Source organism: Pseudoliparis swirei, chromosome 3, assembly GCF_029220125.1.
Source record: "Pseudoliparis swirei isolate HS2019 ecotype Mariana Trench chromosome 3, NWPU_hadal_v1, whole genome shotgun sequence".
In the NCBI taxonomy this organism is placed as follows: domain Eukaryota; kingdom Metazoa; phylum Chordata; class Actinopteri; order Perciformes; family Liparidae; genus Pseudoliparis; species Pseudoliparis swirei.
In genome coordinates this window covers 251,604-269,456 of record NC_079390.1, presented here as the reverse complement: position 1 = coordinate 269,456, position 17,853 = coordinate 251,604, and the positions used below count along the sequence as shown (strand labels likewise).

Here is a 17,853-nt window from a genome sequence, read left to right as displayed (position 1 = left end):
TTCCTTCCTTACTTCCCTCTTTCCTTCCTTCCTTCTTTCCTATTTTCTTTATTTCCTTCCCTCTTTCATTCTTCCATTTTTCCTTTCTGTCCTTCCTTACTTCCTTCTTTCTTTCCTTCTTCCATCTTTCCTTCCTTCCTTCTTTCTTTCCTTTCTTTTCTTCATTCTGTCCTTCCTTCCTTCTTTCTTTCCTTCCATCTTTCCTTCCTTCCTTTCCTTCCTTCTTTCCTTTATTTTCTTCATTCTGTCCTTCCTTCCTTCTTTCTTTCCTTCCATCTTTCCTTCCTTCCTTTCCTTCCTTCTTTCTTTCCTTTCTTTTTTTTCCTTGTTATCGTTCCTTCCTTTTTCCTTTCCTTCTTCCCTCTTTCCTTCCTTCCCTCTCACTCTGGTTCCCTCTTCTCTCCTGACCCTCACAGCTCTTATAACAAACACAACCGTTTTTGTATCTTGTTTATCTGCCTCACGTTCACGCCCACGTGTGGATGCTAATGCTAATGCTAACGCTCTGCATCAGTGAGTTACATCCGTGTTCTGACATGCAGATCCAATAGGAGAGGCTCATGAGCACTCCGGTGGGGTCTCATTACTGCCCCGCTCATGCATTCCGCTCCTGACGTTACGTAACATCCGGGAGACTCCAAGCAGCGGGGTTAAGTGCCTTGCTCAGGGACACCGAGAAGAGACGCATGAGGAGAAAATACAACTCCACCCACATTGTTTCCTCCTCGCCCCCATTTGGATTTGAACCCCCCCCCCCCCCCCCCGTAACGGTGACCGTGTCACGCGAGGGTGTCTAGAAACCGGGGAGATCCCCGCGTGCTGAATAACCTGGAGTGCTGGTTCTCCTTTAAATCTCCTCCGCGCGCGCGGGTACTCCATCCCCACCTCCACGACCACCGCGCGCAGCCGCGTCTTCATGTTGTGGTCCGGAGTACGCATGCGCCCGGCATTGGAATTACTGCACTGGGAAGAATAAATTGGACCTCGTCCGTGAAGAAAAAAAGAAATACACCTCAGATCATGAGCACGGCGGGGCTCGGAACCGGAGGGATGAGGGGTTTGTGCGCGTGCTTCTTCTTCCCCCTCGCGGTGACGGTGCTGTGCGCCCGGAGGTAAGTGAGAGGCTCGGAGGATGCTCCGCTCGTTCCCGGTGTAATAACGAGTGTTACCGACGGCGTGGAGCACTCCTGGATCGCGTTGTGCTCCCGGGATGTCTCGTTGTAAAGATGTCCCGTGCGCCGTGTGCTCCTCTCCTCCCCGTAGCGCCGGCGCCGGTGACCCGAGCAACATGTCCCTGGTGAAGGAGACGGTGGACCGGCTGCTGAAGGGATACGATATTCGGCTGAGGCCAGATTTCGGAGGTAAAACAATGACATCGTGTCATCTTCGATGTGATCCAGTTTCCGCCTTGTCAGCCCGGTGTAGAGCGGGGCTCAGCTCCGGTAACTCGGAGGGACGTGAGTCTGATCGTGATGAGGCACGAGAAAACCATGAAGGGATTTATTTTAATGACTAATCACGAGAGAGGGGAGGAAGAAAGATAAAGAATTAAAAACAGCACAAGAAGCTGCTGTTGTTGTTGGTGTTCAGGTGTTCCGGTGTTCACCGGGACGTGTTGAGGGCGAGGCGCGTTAGTGGAAACAACTTTTAGGGGAATTACCAGCGCATAAAATCCTGAAAATGAACGCCGAGAGCCACCCGGCTGACAACGGGGTACTGTGTGTGTGTGTGTGTGTGTGTGTGTGTGTGTGTGTGTGTGTGTGTGTGTGTGTGTTCATTACGCCCACCTGGTGTACATTGTTACTGTGTGTGTGTGTGTGTGTGTTCATTACGCCCACCTGGTGTACATTGTGACTGTGTGTGTGTGTGTGTGTGTGTGTGTTCATTACGTGCACCTAGTGTACAGTGTTACTTTGTGTGCGTGTATGTGTGTCTCTCACTCTCTGTGTGTGTGTGTGTGTGTGTGTGTGTGTGTGTGTGTGTGTGTGTGTGTGTGTGTGTGTGTGTGTGTGTGTGTGTGTGTGTGTGTGTGTGTGTGTGTGTGTGTCTCTGTGGCTCACTGTGGTTCCCCCTGTTCCAGGAGCTCCGGTCGGGGTGGGGATGAACATCGACATCGCCAGCATCGACACGGTGTCGGAGGTCAACATGGTGAGTCCGTCGGGACTCTCCCCCCCCCCCCCCCCCCCCCCCGCATTGCGTCACCCTTCCCGGAGAACACCCTCCTGGGCCACCGGGGAAACCCTCACATGCAGGCCATGTCCCCCAAACAGGGGGGGGGGGGGGGCACCTCAGAGGGATGGTGGTGGTTTAGTGTATTACGGGTTGAAGACGTGTAGACATGTATTCATCCTATAGGCTGCTGTGATTGGTTGACATATATCTCTTTGTTGTTGGTCTCATGAGCTGATTTCTGCTTAATTTACCGAGCAGGTGAAAAGCCTCAAAGCTTCTCTAACTTCACACAAACAAAGAAATACAAGTTAAATCCTCTCCTGACTTTTCTATCGGGGACTTTAGAGTGTTCCCCTGGAGCTCTGCTGATATTTCACTCTGACTGTTCTGTTGTGTTGTGGCGGCTGAATATGAGACGTGGAAATTAAAGCGTTGCTTCATACAAGTGCTCCTCCTGGTGGTGACATGTTGGTACTGCACCTCCAGTTCACACGAACTCACGGCTGCGCGTCTGTCTTCATGGAAGCTGCATCTTGACACGCAGCTGACAGAGGGAGCTGCTTTTCCTTTACAGAAACACACGTGACATTTTCATCCGTCGACCTTCATCTTTTTTCCTTCTCGTCTCTTTTGTTGACCGCGACCGTTTTTAATTTACAACTTCCTGACATCTCACGCAGACGCCTCCCGCTGCTGCAGTTATCCCCGCGCTGTGATGTGAGTCACGTTGTCAAGGGTTACGCCCTGGAATATTTTTGGCGGCGGCACCCAGAGGATGTTGTTATCTGTGTGTCGAGATGAGAGAACGCATGATGCCACGTCTATTTGCATGTAGTTACCCACTACACACACACACACACACACACACACAATGTGTGTCTACACAGCCTTTCAAAGTGGCCCTGAATCCTGAATTAAAGGCACGTTCTCTGAGTGTGTAACAAGAGCTGGAGAGTGTGCACGTGGGATGCACTTCCAGGAACCAAATACTTAAGGATTATGCAACATGATATTTGTGTCTACATCCCATTCAACTAATGCATTCGAGACTTTACACAGGAAGGAAGGAGGTGATGCGGTTATGTCAAAATTCTACTGCATTCTACTACATTCTAATGCATTCTACTACATTCTACTGCATTCAAATGCATTCTACTACATTCTACTGCATTAGAATGCATTCTACTATATTCTAATGCATTCTACTACATTCTAATGCATTCTACTACATTCGAATGCATTCTACTACATTCTAATGCATTCTACTGCATTCGAATGCATTCTACTACATTCTACTGCATTAGAATGCATTCTACTATATTCTAATGCATTCTACTACATTCTAATGCATTATAATGCATTCTACTGCATTCTAATGCATTCTACTACATTCTAATGCATTCTACTATATTCTACTGCATTCGAATGCATTAGAATGCATTCTACTACATTCTAATGCATTAGAATGCATTCTAATGGATTCTACGACATTCTAATGCATTCTACTACATTCTACTACATTCTAATGCATTAGAATGCATTCTACTGCATTCTAATGCATTCTACTACATTCTACTACATTCTAATGCATTCTACTACATTATAATGCATTAGAATGCATTCTAATGCATTCTACTACATTCTACTACATTCTAATGCATTCTACTACATTCTAATGCATTCTACTACATTCTACTACATTCTAATGCATTCTACTACATTCTACTGTATTAGAATGCATTCTAATGGATTCTACTACATTCTAATGCATTCTAATGCATTAGAATGCATTCTACTGCATTAGAATGCATTCTACTACATTCTACTACATTCTAATGCAGTAGAATGCATTCTACTGCATTCTAATGCATTAAAATGCATTCTAATGCATTCTACTACATTCTAATGCATTCTACTACATTCTACTACATTCTAATGCATTCTACTACATTCTACTACATTCTAATGCATTCTACTACATTCTACTGCATTCGAATGCATTAGAATGCATTCTACTACATTCTACTGCATTAGAATGCATTCTAATGCATTCTACTACATTCTAATGCATTAGAATGCATTCTACTGCATTCTACTGCATTCTTTATACACAACACACAAGGAGGAGTTCATTATTCCCGGCCTTTGTGGACCAATCACATGCAGGCATAATGACCTCATTCTGGGACTGATCTACTCAGTCCAGACCTGAATGGAGGCCCGTGACACAGGTTCTTATCTCCTCCCAGGGACGTGGAGCTGGACTTTCAGAGGTTTCAATCCAAATCGAGGGACGTCACATAGATTCTTGAACCTTGAGCTCTGACTTGCATGTTTTAGTTAAACTGACATTATAAAGTAGATGAAATTATACGACACTATCATCTTCTCTGGGTTCCAACTTTCCTAAGAAAAAAGTAAAGTACATCCAGGTGCATTACTCCTACCTAGAAGTGCGTCACAGCTTATATCCACACACACACACACACACGCACACGCTCACCATCCACACACAGCCGCGGCGCAGCGTCTTTGATCATCGGACCCTTTGTCCGCTGCGGCCCACTGAACACCCTCTAATGTGAAAGCGGAGTCATTACCACCTGACCCGCCGCCGCCTCGTGAAAAGAAGAGGCCACATGTGCGCGTAATGGTTTCGGCATCTTTGATCTGCTCCCCTTCCCTGTAAATGTAACCACTTTTCAGGACTGCAGCTGGTGTCGAAGCACTCTCCCCTTCCTCCATCTCCCCCCCCATCTGGCTCTTTGTCTGCCACTTATTTCGGCATCGAGGACGGAACCGTCCTGTGTTGCTCCTCCGGAGATCAGGACCAGGGGAGAGGGGAATGGAGAGATGTCCCCGACGGGGTGGATCCGGCGGTGTCTTATTCGCCTTCGCCCGGGCGTCGGTATGCATTCACGAGATATTCTCCCGCCGCTGCAAAGATGTGAAGTAGTGAGGATAAAGGGAGGCGAAGAGAGATGTGTCTGTCGGCACATCGCTCCCTGTGTCGCGGAGCAGGAACCCTTAGAGGAACTACACCGGCCTCTGGCTCCCTGTGCATGAGTCACCAAACCACGTGAGCCGGCCTGAGGCCCCCAGAGGCCGTTAAGGCCCTCCAGGATGAGTCCTCAAGAGCCTGGACTCCAGCACGTCCCAAAACCCCACTTCTACCTCGAGAATACGGTGGTGACTGTTTATATAGACTGTGCACCAACAGCTGGCCGACTGAGTCATATACGATGGAGAAAAGGACATTGCATGTCACTTGGGCCTGGAGCCATGTGGCACGGAGGCTGTGGTGTTCATTACATACCCATCAAAAGGTCACTTGTTCCTGGGTGTCGGGCCGCGGCGCCGGGGCCTTCGAGGGAGAAGAAGCGCCACGATTTGATTGTTTAAGACCTAAGAGTCACATTGTTTACCTCTTTATTCATATGACAGAGAGAGACAGAGATAGATAGGAGATGGAGAGATGGAGAGAGAGAGAGAGAGTGCTCTGACATTACCAAGCTACCATGTGGAGCCAGCAGCGGTGCTGGAGAGAAGGTCATGTCCGAGTGCTGCGGTTCGTTCTGCATGACTCAGCGGTGGACACAGGGAGACACTCTGAATACCAATGTCATGTTGGACATGCAGCCCCAGGCCGGCTCCGGTCCGAGGAAGGAGGGAGGAAAGGAGGCAGTTAGAGAGATTGCTTGATTCATTTCCTTTTCAATCTTCACAGAAATGTCTTTCGGGCTCTTTTCTTCCACGACCGCCATTCGAGTCTCAATATTTGCTTTGGGTTGAGCTCTTGAATTATAAGCCGAGGGAAGAAATGCTCCTGTCTGAGGAGCAACTGAAGTTATTATCCTCCTCCAACAGGCAGAAATACCACTATTGATGCACACAAAGGTCAAAAGGAGCGAATTGATTGTTGGAGAAGGACTGTGAATTTTAGAGCTCCACTATTTCTTTCAGTTATTTCCACCTCTCAGCAGATGTCTCTGATATGATGGTTGCTATGAATTCATAAGGTTTTGCCCTGAAAACCAGATCTATACTTGGTATTATACAACTGGTTATAATGTAATTGATGTCTTTGAAAGGCACGAGATCGTGGCTCGGCTCTTTGATGATAAAAGCCGAGGGAGATACTTATAAGGAACTTATGTAAGGTATTGCGTAATATCTCATCTACATATCTGAGAGCTTCAAACATGATATGAAGTCTGCTTCTCGTGTCAAAGTCTATTTTAATGCAGCCTTCACTTGGTTGTTGCTCATCTGGGTAGAATTATCCATTCATGGGCAGGAGTCAACATGATTTACATCCTTCGTGACACCGATTTTAAACATTTAAAGACCAGTTTATAAAACATCGCCCTAATCAGCTCAGCGTCATGTTAATGATGCACATTAAGAGATGGGTGATAGAGCTTTGAAGATGATGCATGTAATTCAACTTCTTTGATAGGATACTAAGACACTATTGTCTCTCTTGTGGGTGCACACGCACTGTTTCACCACCAGGGTCGATCGCAGCAGGCAGAACTCAAAGTATCTCCCAACCGCTCGCCGGTGGTTGCGTGGTAACTGAGTGTCGAGGTGTGAGAAGATTCACAGACTGAGACGCATTCCAAATGTGGGGAGGAATAAACACTCGCAACTCTCTGTGCTGTCAAACTATTCACAGTATTCCCACATTCAATTCAAAACTGGAAACAAGTTAATGAGCCACGATGGGGATTGGCCCCAGAAGTAATTACGGGTGATGAAGCACATATTTAAATGAGTACTGTTTGGGTTATGATTGTAATCCACAGAGCTATTATGAACCCAAACCAACCAATAGTTATAACGATGAATCACACCAACCAAATCCTTGAGTTGGCTGTAAAGGAGAATTCCTACAGTTCTGAAAACGACATGAAGAGTCCTCGCGTCTCTAGTGAAGACGAACACTCTATTGTTTCTATCCGTCATAACCTCATTCTCACATTCTAATCCCTCACTGTTCTCCAGCGAGGCCTCGTTATGAGCCGCTACGTTAGCGTAGCCTCCAGGAAGAGCAGCCGCTGGAGTTGCATAATAGAGGGGGGGGGGGGGCGTAATGTATGAAGAAAGCCTCTAATGATAACAGTATTGATGTATTCTCGTCGCTCAGGAGGGATGAGTCATAGCGTTGATTCTGCTCCAAGAGAATTTAAAAAACAGCTTGAATAGGATTTAAAATGCAGAGCCGTGGACTCGCGGCGCTTAGCACACGGAGCGGCGAGTAAGAACGGCACTCTGAGATGGAATCAGAGAGACATTAATACCTCAAGGACATTATCACAATCTTGTGATCTTGCCATGTTTCAATAGATGTGTTCCCCGTGTTCCTCAGTGTGGGTCTCTGCTGAGCAGAAGGATCGTTCATGAAGAACACCCAGCGGGCCTCAAGCACGGACTGTTCATGAGGCCCGCCTTATAAAACCCACAGCTCTCAAGATGGTTCGGACTTTAAACAACGTTGTTTTATTTGGTAAGAAAATCATTTATCATGCAAACATACGAGCGGCTAACTTATGAACAGCTAACTTATGACCAGCTAACTTATGACCAGCTAACTTACGACCAGCTAACTTATGAACAGCTAACTTATGACCAGCTAACTTATGACCAGCTAACTTACGACCAGCTAACTTATGACCAGCTAACTTATGACCAGCTAACTTATGACCAGCTAACTTATGACCAGCTAACTTATGACCAGCTAACTTATGACCAGCTAACTTATGACCAGCTAACTTATGACCAGCTAACTTATGACCAGCTAACTTATGACCAGCTAACATACGACCAGCTAACTTATGACCAGCTAACTTACGACCAGCTAACTTACGACCAGCTAACTTATGACCAGCTAACTTACGACCAGCTAACCGACCAGCTAACTTATGACCAGCTAACTTATGACCAGCTAACTATGACCAGCTAACTACGACCAGCTAACTTACGACCAGCTAACTTATGACCAGCTAACGCAGCCAGCTAACTTACGACCAGCTAACTTATGACCAGCTAACTTATGAACAGCTAACTTATGACCAGCTAACTTATGACCAGCTAACTTACGACCAGCTAACTTACGACCAGCTAACTTATGACCAGCTAACTTATGACCAGCTAACTTATGACCAGCTAACTTATGACCAGCTAACTTACGACCAGTTAACTTATGACCAGCTAACATACGACCAGCTAACTTATGACCAGCTAACTTACGACCAGCTAACTTATGACCAGCTAACTTATGACCAGCTAACTTATGACCAGCTAACTTATGACCAGCTAACATACGACCAGCTAACTTATGAACAGCTAACTTATGACCAGCTAACTTATGACCAGCTAACTTATGACCAGCTAACTTATGACCAGCTAACTTATGACCAGCTAACTTATGACCAGCTAACTTACGACCAGCTAACGCGCAGCCAACATGACCAGCTAACTTATGACCAGCTAACTTATGACCAGCTAACTTACGACCAGCTAACTTCGACCAGCAGCTAACTTATGACCAGCTAACTTCGACCAGCTAACTTGACCAGCTAACGCGACCAGCTAACATGACCAGCTAACTTACGACCAGCTAACTTATGACCAGCTAACATGACCAGCTAACTTACGACCAGCTAACTTCGACCAGCTAACATACGACCAGCTAGCATATGACCAGCTAACACGACCAGCTAACTTATGACCAGCTAACTTATGACCAGCTAACTTACGACCAGCTAACTTATGACCAGCTAACTTATGAACAGCTAACTTACGACCAGCTAACATACGACCAGCTAACATACGACCAGCTAACATACGACCAGCTAACTTATGAACAGCTAACTTATGAACAGCTAATTTATGACCAGCTAACTTACGACCAGCTAACTTACGACCAGCTAACTTATGACCAGCTAACTTATGACCAGCTAACATACGACCAGCTAACTTATGAACAGCTAACTTATGACCAGCTAACTTATGACCAGCTAACTTACGACCAGCTAACTTATGACCAGCTAACTTACGACCAGCTAACATACGACCAGCTAACTTATGAACAGCTAACTTATGAACAGCTAACATACGACCAGCTAACTTACGACCAGCTAACTTATGAACAGCTAACATACGACCAGCTAACTTACGACCAGCTAACTTACGACCAGCTAACTTATGACCAGCTAACTTACGACCAGCTAACATACGACCAGCTAACTTATGAACAGCTAACTTATGAACAGCTAACATACGACCAGCTAACTTACGACCAGCTAACTTACGACCAGCTAACTTATGACCAGCTAACTTACGACCAGCTAACATACGACCAGCTAACTTATGACCAGCTAACTTATGACCAGCTAACTTACGACCAGCTAACTTATGACCAGCTAACTTATGACCAGCTAACTTACGACCAGCTAACTTATGACCAGCTAACTTACGACCAGCTAACTTATGACCAGCTAACTTATGACCAGCTAACTTATGAACAGCTAACTTATGACCAGCTAACTTATGACCAGCTAACTTACGACCAGCTAACTTATGACCAGCTAACTTATGACCAGCTAACTTACGACCAGCTAACTTACGACCAGCTAACTTATGAACAGCTAACTTATGAACAGCTAACTTATGACCAGCTAACTTATGACCAGCTAACTTACGACCAGCTAACGCTGACCAGCTAACTTATGACCAGCTAACTTACGACCAGTTAACTTATGACCAGCTAACTTACGACCAGCTAACTTACGACCAGCTAACTTATGAACAGCTAACTTATGACCAGCTAACGCGACCAGCTAACTTATGACCAGCTAACTTACGACCAGCTAACTTACGACCAGCTAACTTATGACCAGCTAACTTACGACCAGCTAACTTACGACCAGCTAACTTATGACCAGCTAACATACGACCAGCTAACTTACGACCAGCTAACTTATGACCAGCTAACTTATGACCAGCTAACTTACGACCAGCTAACTTATGACCAGCTAACTTATGACCAGCTAACTTACGACCAGCTAACTTATGACCAGCTAACTTATGAACAGCTAACTTATGACCAGCTAACATACGACCAGCTAACTTACGACCAGCTAACTTATGACCAGCTAACTTACGACCAGCTAACTTATGACCAGCTAACTTACGACCAGCTAACTTATGAACAGCTAACGCGACCAGCTAACTTATGACCAGCTAACTTACGACCAGCTAACTTACGACCAGCTAACTTATGACCAGCTAACTTACGACCAGCTAACTTATGACCAGCTAACTTACGACCAGCTAACTTACGACCAGCTAACTTATGACCAGCTAACTTACGACCAGCTAACTTATGACCAGCTAACACACGAACAGCTAACTTATGACCAGCTGCGGGCAACAGCAGCGTGTTCTGCAGAAGTGAGGGGGGCGCAATCGGGAGGAGGAGATGTGTGAGCTGGAAAAAAGCAACCGTCGGCCCAAGGTGCATTATTCATGCCGCTAGCTTCAGATACATGTGTCTGGCTCTGGAGAGTTGTAGTCATCCATTTAGATTACTCTGGGTGACACCTGGAGGCTGAAGAGGGACGGCTCGCGGACTGGAAGGAGGATCTCTACGACATGAATAAAGAACATAAGGGAATGAATGTTTACCAGCAGAACCAATCCCCTGGATGTAAAGGAAGGCGGCGGACGTGAGGATAACACAATCACAGAATTGTTTATCCTAGTGAGTTCGACATCACAAAAAATGGAATCCAAAAATGAGATGTTACATAAGAGCTTTCAAACTGTGAGTCATTTTATACAGAAAAGTGTTTTTATGAAAAGAAACATTAGGCGAAGGGAATTGAACGCTGTCTGTTGGAAATAGTATCTATAGTTCAGGAGAGGTAGAGGAGGAAGGAGAGGTAGAGGAGGAAGGAGAGATAGAAAAGGAGAGGTAGAGGAGGAAGGAGAGATAGAGAAGGAAGGAGAGATAAAGAAGGAGAGGTAGAGGAGGAAGGAGAGATAGAGAAGGAGAGGTAGAGGAGGAAGGAGAGATAGAGAAGGAGAGGTAGAGGAGGAAGGAGAGGTAGAAGAGGAAGGAGAGGTAGAGGAGGAAGGAGAGGTAGAGGAGAGGTAGAGGAGGAAGGAGAGGTAGAGGAGGTAGAGGAGGAAGGAGAGATAGAGAAGGAGAGGTAGAGGAGGAAGGAGAGGTAGAGGAGGAAGGAGAGGTAGAGGAGGAAGGAGAGATAGAGAAGGAGAGGTAGAGGAGGAAGGAGAGATAGAGAAGGAGAGGAAGGAGAGGTAGAGGAGGAGAGGAAGGAGAGGTAGAGGAGGAAGGAGAGGTAGAGGAGGAAGGAGGGAGGAGGAGAGGAAGGAGAGGAAGAGGAGGAAGGAGAGGTAGAGGAGGAAGGAGAGGTAGAAGAGGAAGGAGAGGTAGAGGAGGAGAGGTAGAAGAGGAGAGGTAGAGGAGGAAGGAGAGGTAGAGGAGGTAGAGGAGGAAGGAGAGGTAGAAGAGGAGAGGTAGAGGAGGAAGGAGAGGTAGAAGAGGAAGGAGAGAGGAAGGAGGTAGAGGAGGAAGGAGGTAGAGGAGGAGAGGAAGGAGAGGTAGAGGAGGAAGGAGGTAGAGGAGGAAGGAGAGGTAGAGGAGGAAGGAGAGGAGGAGGAAGGAGAGTAGAGGAGGAAGGAGAGAGAGGAAGGAGAGGTAGAGGAGGAAGGAGGTAGATAGAGGAAGGAGAGGTAGAGGAGGAAGGAGAGATAGAAGGAGAGGAAGGAGGTGGGAGGAAGGAGAGGTAGAGGAGGAAGGAGATAGAGGAGGAGGTAGAGGAGGAAAGGAGAGGAGAGGAAGGAGGTAGAGGAGGAAGGAGAGGTAGAGGAGGAGGAGAGAGGAAGGAGGAAGGAGGAGGTAGAGGAGGAAGGAGAGGTAGAGGAGGAGAGGTAGAGGAGGAAGGAGAGAGAGAGGAGAGGTAGAGGAGGAGAGGTAGAGGAGGAGAGGTAGAAGAGGAAGGAGAGAGAGGAAGGAGAGGTAGAGGAGGAAGGAGAGGTAGAGGAGGAGAGGAAGGAGAGGTAGAGGAGGAAGGAGAGGTAGAGGAGGAAGGAGAGGTAGAGGAGGAAGGAGAGGTAGAGAAGGAGAGGTAGAGGAGGAAGGAGAGGAGGAGGTAGAGGAGGAAGGAGGAGAGGAGAGGAGGGAGAGGAAGGAGATAGAAGGAGAGGTAGAGGAGGAAGGAGAGGAAGGAGAGGTAGAGGAGGAAGGAGGTAGAGGAGGAAGGAGAGGAGAAGGAGGAGGAGAGGAAGGAGGAGAGAAGGAGAGGTAGAGGAGGAAGGAGAGTGGGGAAGGAGATAGAGGAGGAGGAGAGATAGGAAGGAGAGGTAGAGGAGGAAGAGAGGAGAGAAGGAGGAGGAGGACGGGGAGGAGGAGAGAGGAGAGGTAGAGGAGGAAGGAGAGGTAGAGGAGGTAGAGGAGGAAGGAGAGGTAGAAGAGGAAGGAGAGTAGGAGGGAAGGAGGTAGAGGAGGAAGGAGAGGAGGTGAGTAGAGGAAAGGAGAGGAGGTAGAGGAGGAAGAGGAGGTAGAGGAGGAAGGAGAGGAGAGAGGAGGAGAGGTAGAGGAGTAGAGTAGAGAAGAGGAGGAGGAGAGGAGGAAGGCGAGGTAGAGGAGGGGAGGTAGAGGAGGAAGGAGAGGTAGAGGAGGAGAGGTAGAGGAGGAGGAGAGGAGGTGATGAGGAGGAGGAGGAGAGGAGAGGAGAGGTAGAAGAGGAGAGGAGGGGAAAGGAGGTAGAGGAGGGAGAGGAGAAGAGGAGGAGGAGGAAGGAGAGGTAGAGGAGGAAGGAGAGATAGAGGAGAGGAGAGGTAGAGGAGGAGGAGGAGAGGAGGAGGAGGAGAGGTAGAAGAGGAGAGGAGAGGTAGGAGGAAGGAGGTAGAGGAGGAGGTAGAGGTAGAAGGAGGAGGAGGTAGAGGAGAGGAGGAGAGGTAGAGGAGGTGGGGAGAGGAGGTAGAGGAGGAGGAGGAGAGGAAGAGGAGGAGAGGAAGAAGAGGAAGGAGAGGTAGAGGAGGAGAGGTAGAGGAGGAGAGGTAGAAGAGGAGAGATAGAGGAGGAGAGGTAGAGGAGGAGAGGTAGAGGAGGAGAGGTAGAAGAGGAGAGATAGAGGAGGAGAGGTAGAGGAGGAGAGATAGAGGAGGAGAGGTAGAGGAGGAGAGGTAGAGGAGCAGCTGTCAGCCTGACTAGATTACTTCATGTTTTCTGTTCAGTCTAAATTTCAGAAGTTTTGCGCACAAAGATGTCGATAAAAATGGTGACTGAAGCGTTAGGCAGCCGCTAATTCTGTACTGTCTCTTTAAATATAGTCAGCAGTCTGTACAAAAGGTTTCTGCAGATGCCTAAACTTTGGCTTTTCATTGGGTGAAGACTCTTTAAATACACCTTTAACTTTTACATCTGACTCCATTAAATACTCACATACATAGGGCGGGGCTTAGGGTATTGACAGCATATTGTGATCAGGTGATTGGCTCACAGCAATAATTCCCACGCCTGTCCTGTGTCCATTCACTCTTCCCTCTGGCCCTCACTGTCATGCCTTCACGAGGTGGAGGCTCTTCTACAGGAGATTAGACCGACTTACTCTCCTCTAGAAAAGTCCTTATTTTTCAAAGCTCTGTTTTATCAATGAAGATAACATTAAATTAATCATAAATACTCTCTCTGCATAGTTAATGTGGTAAATGGCTATTCTCTGGTGGTTAATGAAGTCTCTACAGAGGTGTGTAGAGGCCCATCTCCAGTGTTCTAATGGTACATTGTGTTATCACCTTAGAAGACTAGCGGAGGGGAAGAAACCCTTTAAAACCCTTTTTATGTGAGCGCAGCTGAAAACAGTGATGCTGGTGAGAGAAGCTTTAAAACTGGCCTTCCTTTGAGCCACAAGAAGAACTACATTAATATTTATAATAAAAATCATTTTATATAACCTTGACTATAATCTTGACTATATTTTATATGTATTCTGAAATTCATTTGATAAATAAAAGTGTGAGTTTTCATGGAAAACACCAAACTGTCTGGGTGACTCCAAACTTTTGAACGGGTGTTTTAGCCGAAATTGAGAAAACAATCCAAAACATTCTCACGTCCAACTCTTGCTCAACGGCTGACGAGCAGAGAGACGTTGCTTTGGCGAAGTGTTTTAACGAGCACACGGCAACATTCAACCAGTTCAACAAAACCATCTCTCTAGAATATTCCGCATATTTCTGTTGTGTAGATTCAGCCATCAGACCTCCACCAATCAGATCCGTTGTTCCGAACGTGCTGCGTTCTCTTTGGGGTGTCCCTCTGGACCGAGCTTACCGAAAGAACCCGGCACACCACTCACTCCGGTTGGGTCGAGATGACCTTTTTCAGAACCCGCTCTTCATTTGTGGAACGTTTATGATGCAATTTACTTGTATTGTTGCCCACATGTTATACAACCAAGCATCATAACAAGTTACATCATTGTTTCTGCTGGCAAACTCTGAGGAGTTCAAAGTGATTTTCTCCAACAGCTGCATGAGTCTTCAGAGTTCACAGTCACGTACACTTCCTGCTCTTTACACGCAGAGTGTGTAAAATACACATTTAACGGAGGCTTAATTAAACAACACAACTACGTCGTTGGGTTTGGGGAACAGATTTAATACAACTGTGTCCATTTCTTATAATTTACGTTGAATGTGTGTTTAAGGTAATTCATGTGTTGTTCATATATGAGAGCGTTGATCACCTGTGCACATACTAACTGTGAAGAGAGAAAAGTGCTCGTTGTCCCTTTGGAAGAGAGGGCTGTCTCTTTAAGAGAGTGCTTTGTCTTTAAAAGAGTACTGTCTCTTTAAGAGAGCGCTGTCTCCTTAAGAGAGTGCTGTGTCTTTAATTGATTGCTGTCTCTTTAATTAAGAGAACGCTGTCTCTTTAATTAAGAAAGTAGTGTCTATTTAAGAAAGGAGTGATATCTTTTTAAGTGGGCGCTGTCTCTTTAAGAGAGGAGTGCTGTCTCTTTAAGTCTCTTATTGGCCTTAACGAGCTTATTGGCCTTAACGAGCTTGTTGGCCTTAACGAGCTTATTGGCCTTAACGAGCTTGTTGGCCTTAACGAGCTCACTGGGCGTGTTTCATCAACCAGTATCCGTCCTTCAGCTGCCACGCTCCACCTCCTTGTCCATCTTTGGGATTAGGGTGGAGTTAGGCCGGCCTCTCATTGGCCGGCCGCCCACTTTGAGCTTTATTTTGGCTTTTCAGAAAACCATGAGCGACGCCACAAGAGACGACGTGTTTGAAAGCGCCCGTGGTCTGAAGTTACGACGTTGTGCCGTTCTGCATGTTCCCTTCTTGTGATGGTTTCGGAGGCCTAAATGAAAAGATAAAGATATGAAGTGACTGTAATGTGAAGGATGGAGGTTCTTTAAAGGAAGGGGACCAGGCGGCAGTTTGTTTTATCAACCCTCCTGTTGCCTTCAACTTCACTAACATCTCTTACCATTGGCAGCAATTTAAACCTTCAGAAAACTATTAGAATTGGTATCGTTTCCCAAATTTAAATGTCAGGGACTTTATGTTTGTTTGTTGACGACCTAAATAGTCATTTAAATAAATAAATGTGTGTGTGTGTGTGTGTGTGTGTCATGGAAGCTTTGATCGTGAACCCGTTTCCCCGTTAGCATGCAGCTAGCAGCTTTAAACGTATCTTCACTGGAAAGCGTTGGGAACAAGATGCATTCTGGGGGATTCGATAACACCGAGGTCGAAAGGCCGACACAGAGAGACAGGTCTTGGTAGTGTGTGTGTGTGTGTGTGTGTGTGTGTACTCACGTGGTCTCTGCTGTTGACACCAACGCGTTGGACCCGGTCTCGCGGGTCTTGCGGCTCGGCGGGATCATCACGAGGCTTCTCCTCGCTCGGCGTCCTCGCTCCAGAAGTTGACGACGGCCTCAAAGGAGAGGCGGCGGGTGTGGAGTGGATTTCACACCGCAGCTGAACATGACACGGAGAGCTGGTGATGGGTGGGCGGCGGGCGGCGTGGTGGCAGAAGGAGCTCTCGGGTCCTCGGCACGCCGGCACTTCACTTTCTCTAGTTGCATTTCATGTGTTGTTTTTAGTAGAATTTGACAAATCTGACAAATCCTCACATCATTGTGTTCACACCCGACTCAGGAGGTCTTAGGTTAGAGTTCCCTCTGTTGTTTGATACCAGGAACATGAACAGCTGATAAAATGAAGCCAAGAGCAAGTGTTGCTGTTGTCTTTGGGCTCTTAAAGGTCATTTAACATCATTAAAGGTCATTTAACATCATTCAAGGTCATTGAACATCATTCAAGGTCATTTACAATTATTGAAGGTCATTTAACATCATGTAAGGTCATTTAATATCATTAAAGGTAATTTCTAGGGCTGTCAATCGATTTAAAAAAATTAACTAATTAATCGCACATTTTGAAATTCATTAATCGCGATTAATCGCGATTAATCGCAATTAAAAGTTAAAAGTTCATTCTTTTTAAAGACCAAACTTCACACAGAGCTGTGTTTTCAAAGAGGCTCCTACCTATAAAGTGCCAGCGAGGTATTTAATATTGTGGATGATAAATTGTTTCTTCAGTGAAACATCAGATTAGTTAAAAAAAAGAAGTATATTGAGACCCCATTGGTCCTGTCATCTTTAACATTGAACAGCAGAACCAGTGGCCTTGGTGACTGACTGACATTCACATATGTCACGTTAACCCTCTGGAGGCTGAGGGCATTTTATACATTTTACAAAATAAATTAAATTCACCGTTTAAAGGCGTTTTCATGTGACACACCCCCACGTGTTCTACATCAAACATTCCAGAACAATCTCAGCTCTATTCAATGAGGCACATTGTCCTGGTGCCGTGTTCTCTGCTCTCTGACTGACAGGCTGCTAATGAGCCTTACCTGTGAGGTGGGAGGTCCTTTGTGATTTACTGAGTGTTCATTGGTTGTTTTTTTCCCAAAATGTTGACAGACAAACGGATTGACCAATCACGGTGAAGGTTTCGTGTGACGAGTTCTTTCCGCGCCGCGTCCCCCGACACGTCGCCCCTCCGTTCCTCTGTGTGTCAGAGGGGGAGACGGGAGGAAGGAGGAGCAGGAGGAACCCGACTGATTCATCCACGAGTTAAACTCATTTATGCTCCTTATTTTCGCGGAGAAATAATTGTTTTAAAAACGGAAACAGTGTCAAACCGTACTGCCGCGGTTTGACACTCAGAGGAGTGTAAAAACTTCAACGAACACCGGAAGTAAACAAAGTTGCGTTAATTGCGTTAAAATATTTTAGTGCGTTAACGCGGCCAAATTAATCGCATAGATTAACGCGTTAACGCTGACAGCCCTAGTAATTTCACATAATTAAAGTTCATTTAACATCATTAAAGGCCATTAAAGGTCATTTAACATGTAAGGTCATTTAATATCATTAAAGGTAATTTCACATAATTAAAGTTCATTTAACATCATTAAAGGTCATTAAAGGTCATTTACCATCAGCGTTGATGCCGTATGGATGAAGCCTTATCGTGTCCTCTGTGGGAGGGAATTAAGAAACACAAGATGAGGAGCAGAGGGAACTGGCCTAGGTGCCTGATGATGAGGAGGGTGGCGTA

At 46.2% G+C, this 17,853-nt stretch overlaps 1 protein-coding gene across 1 annotated transcript in view; it reads left to right on the top strand.

The window, feature by feature from the left end:
• The first annotated feature begins 809 nt into the window (after window positions 1-809).
• Window positions 810-17,853, top strand: part of LOC130212186 (gamma-aminobutyric acid receptor subunit beta-2-like) — a 62,295-nt gene continuing 45,251 nt past the window's right edge. Inside the window, exons 1-3 of the mRNA XM_056443330.1 lie at window positions 810-1,112; window positions 1,264-1,361; window positions 2,081-2,148. Of these exons, the coding sequence (XP_056299305.1) occupies window positions 1,021-1,112; window positions 1,264-1,361; window positions 2,081-2,148 (258 nt within the window). The 5' untranslated portion in view covers window positions 810-1,020. The remainder of the gene's footprint in view (window positions 1,113-1,263; window positions 1,362-2,080; window positions 2,149-17,853) is intronic.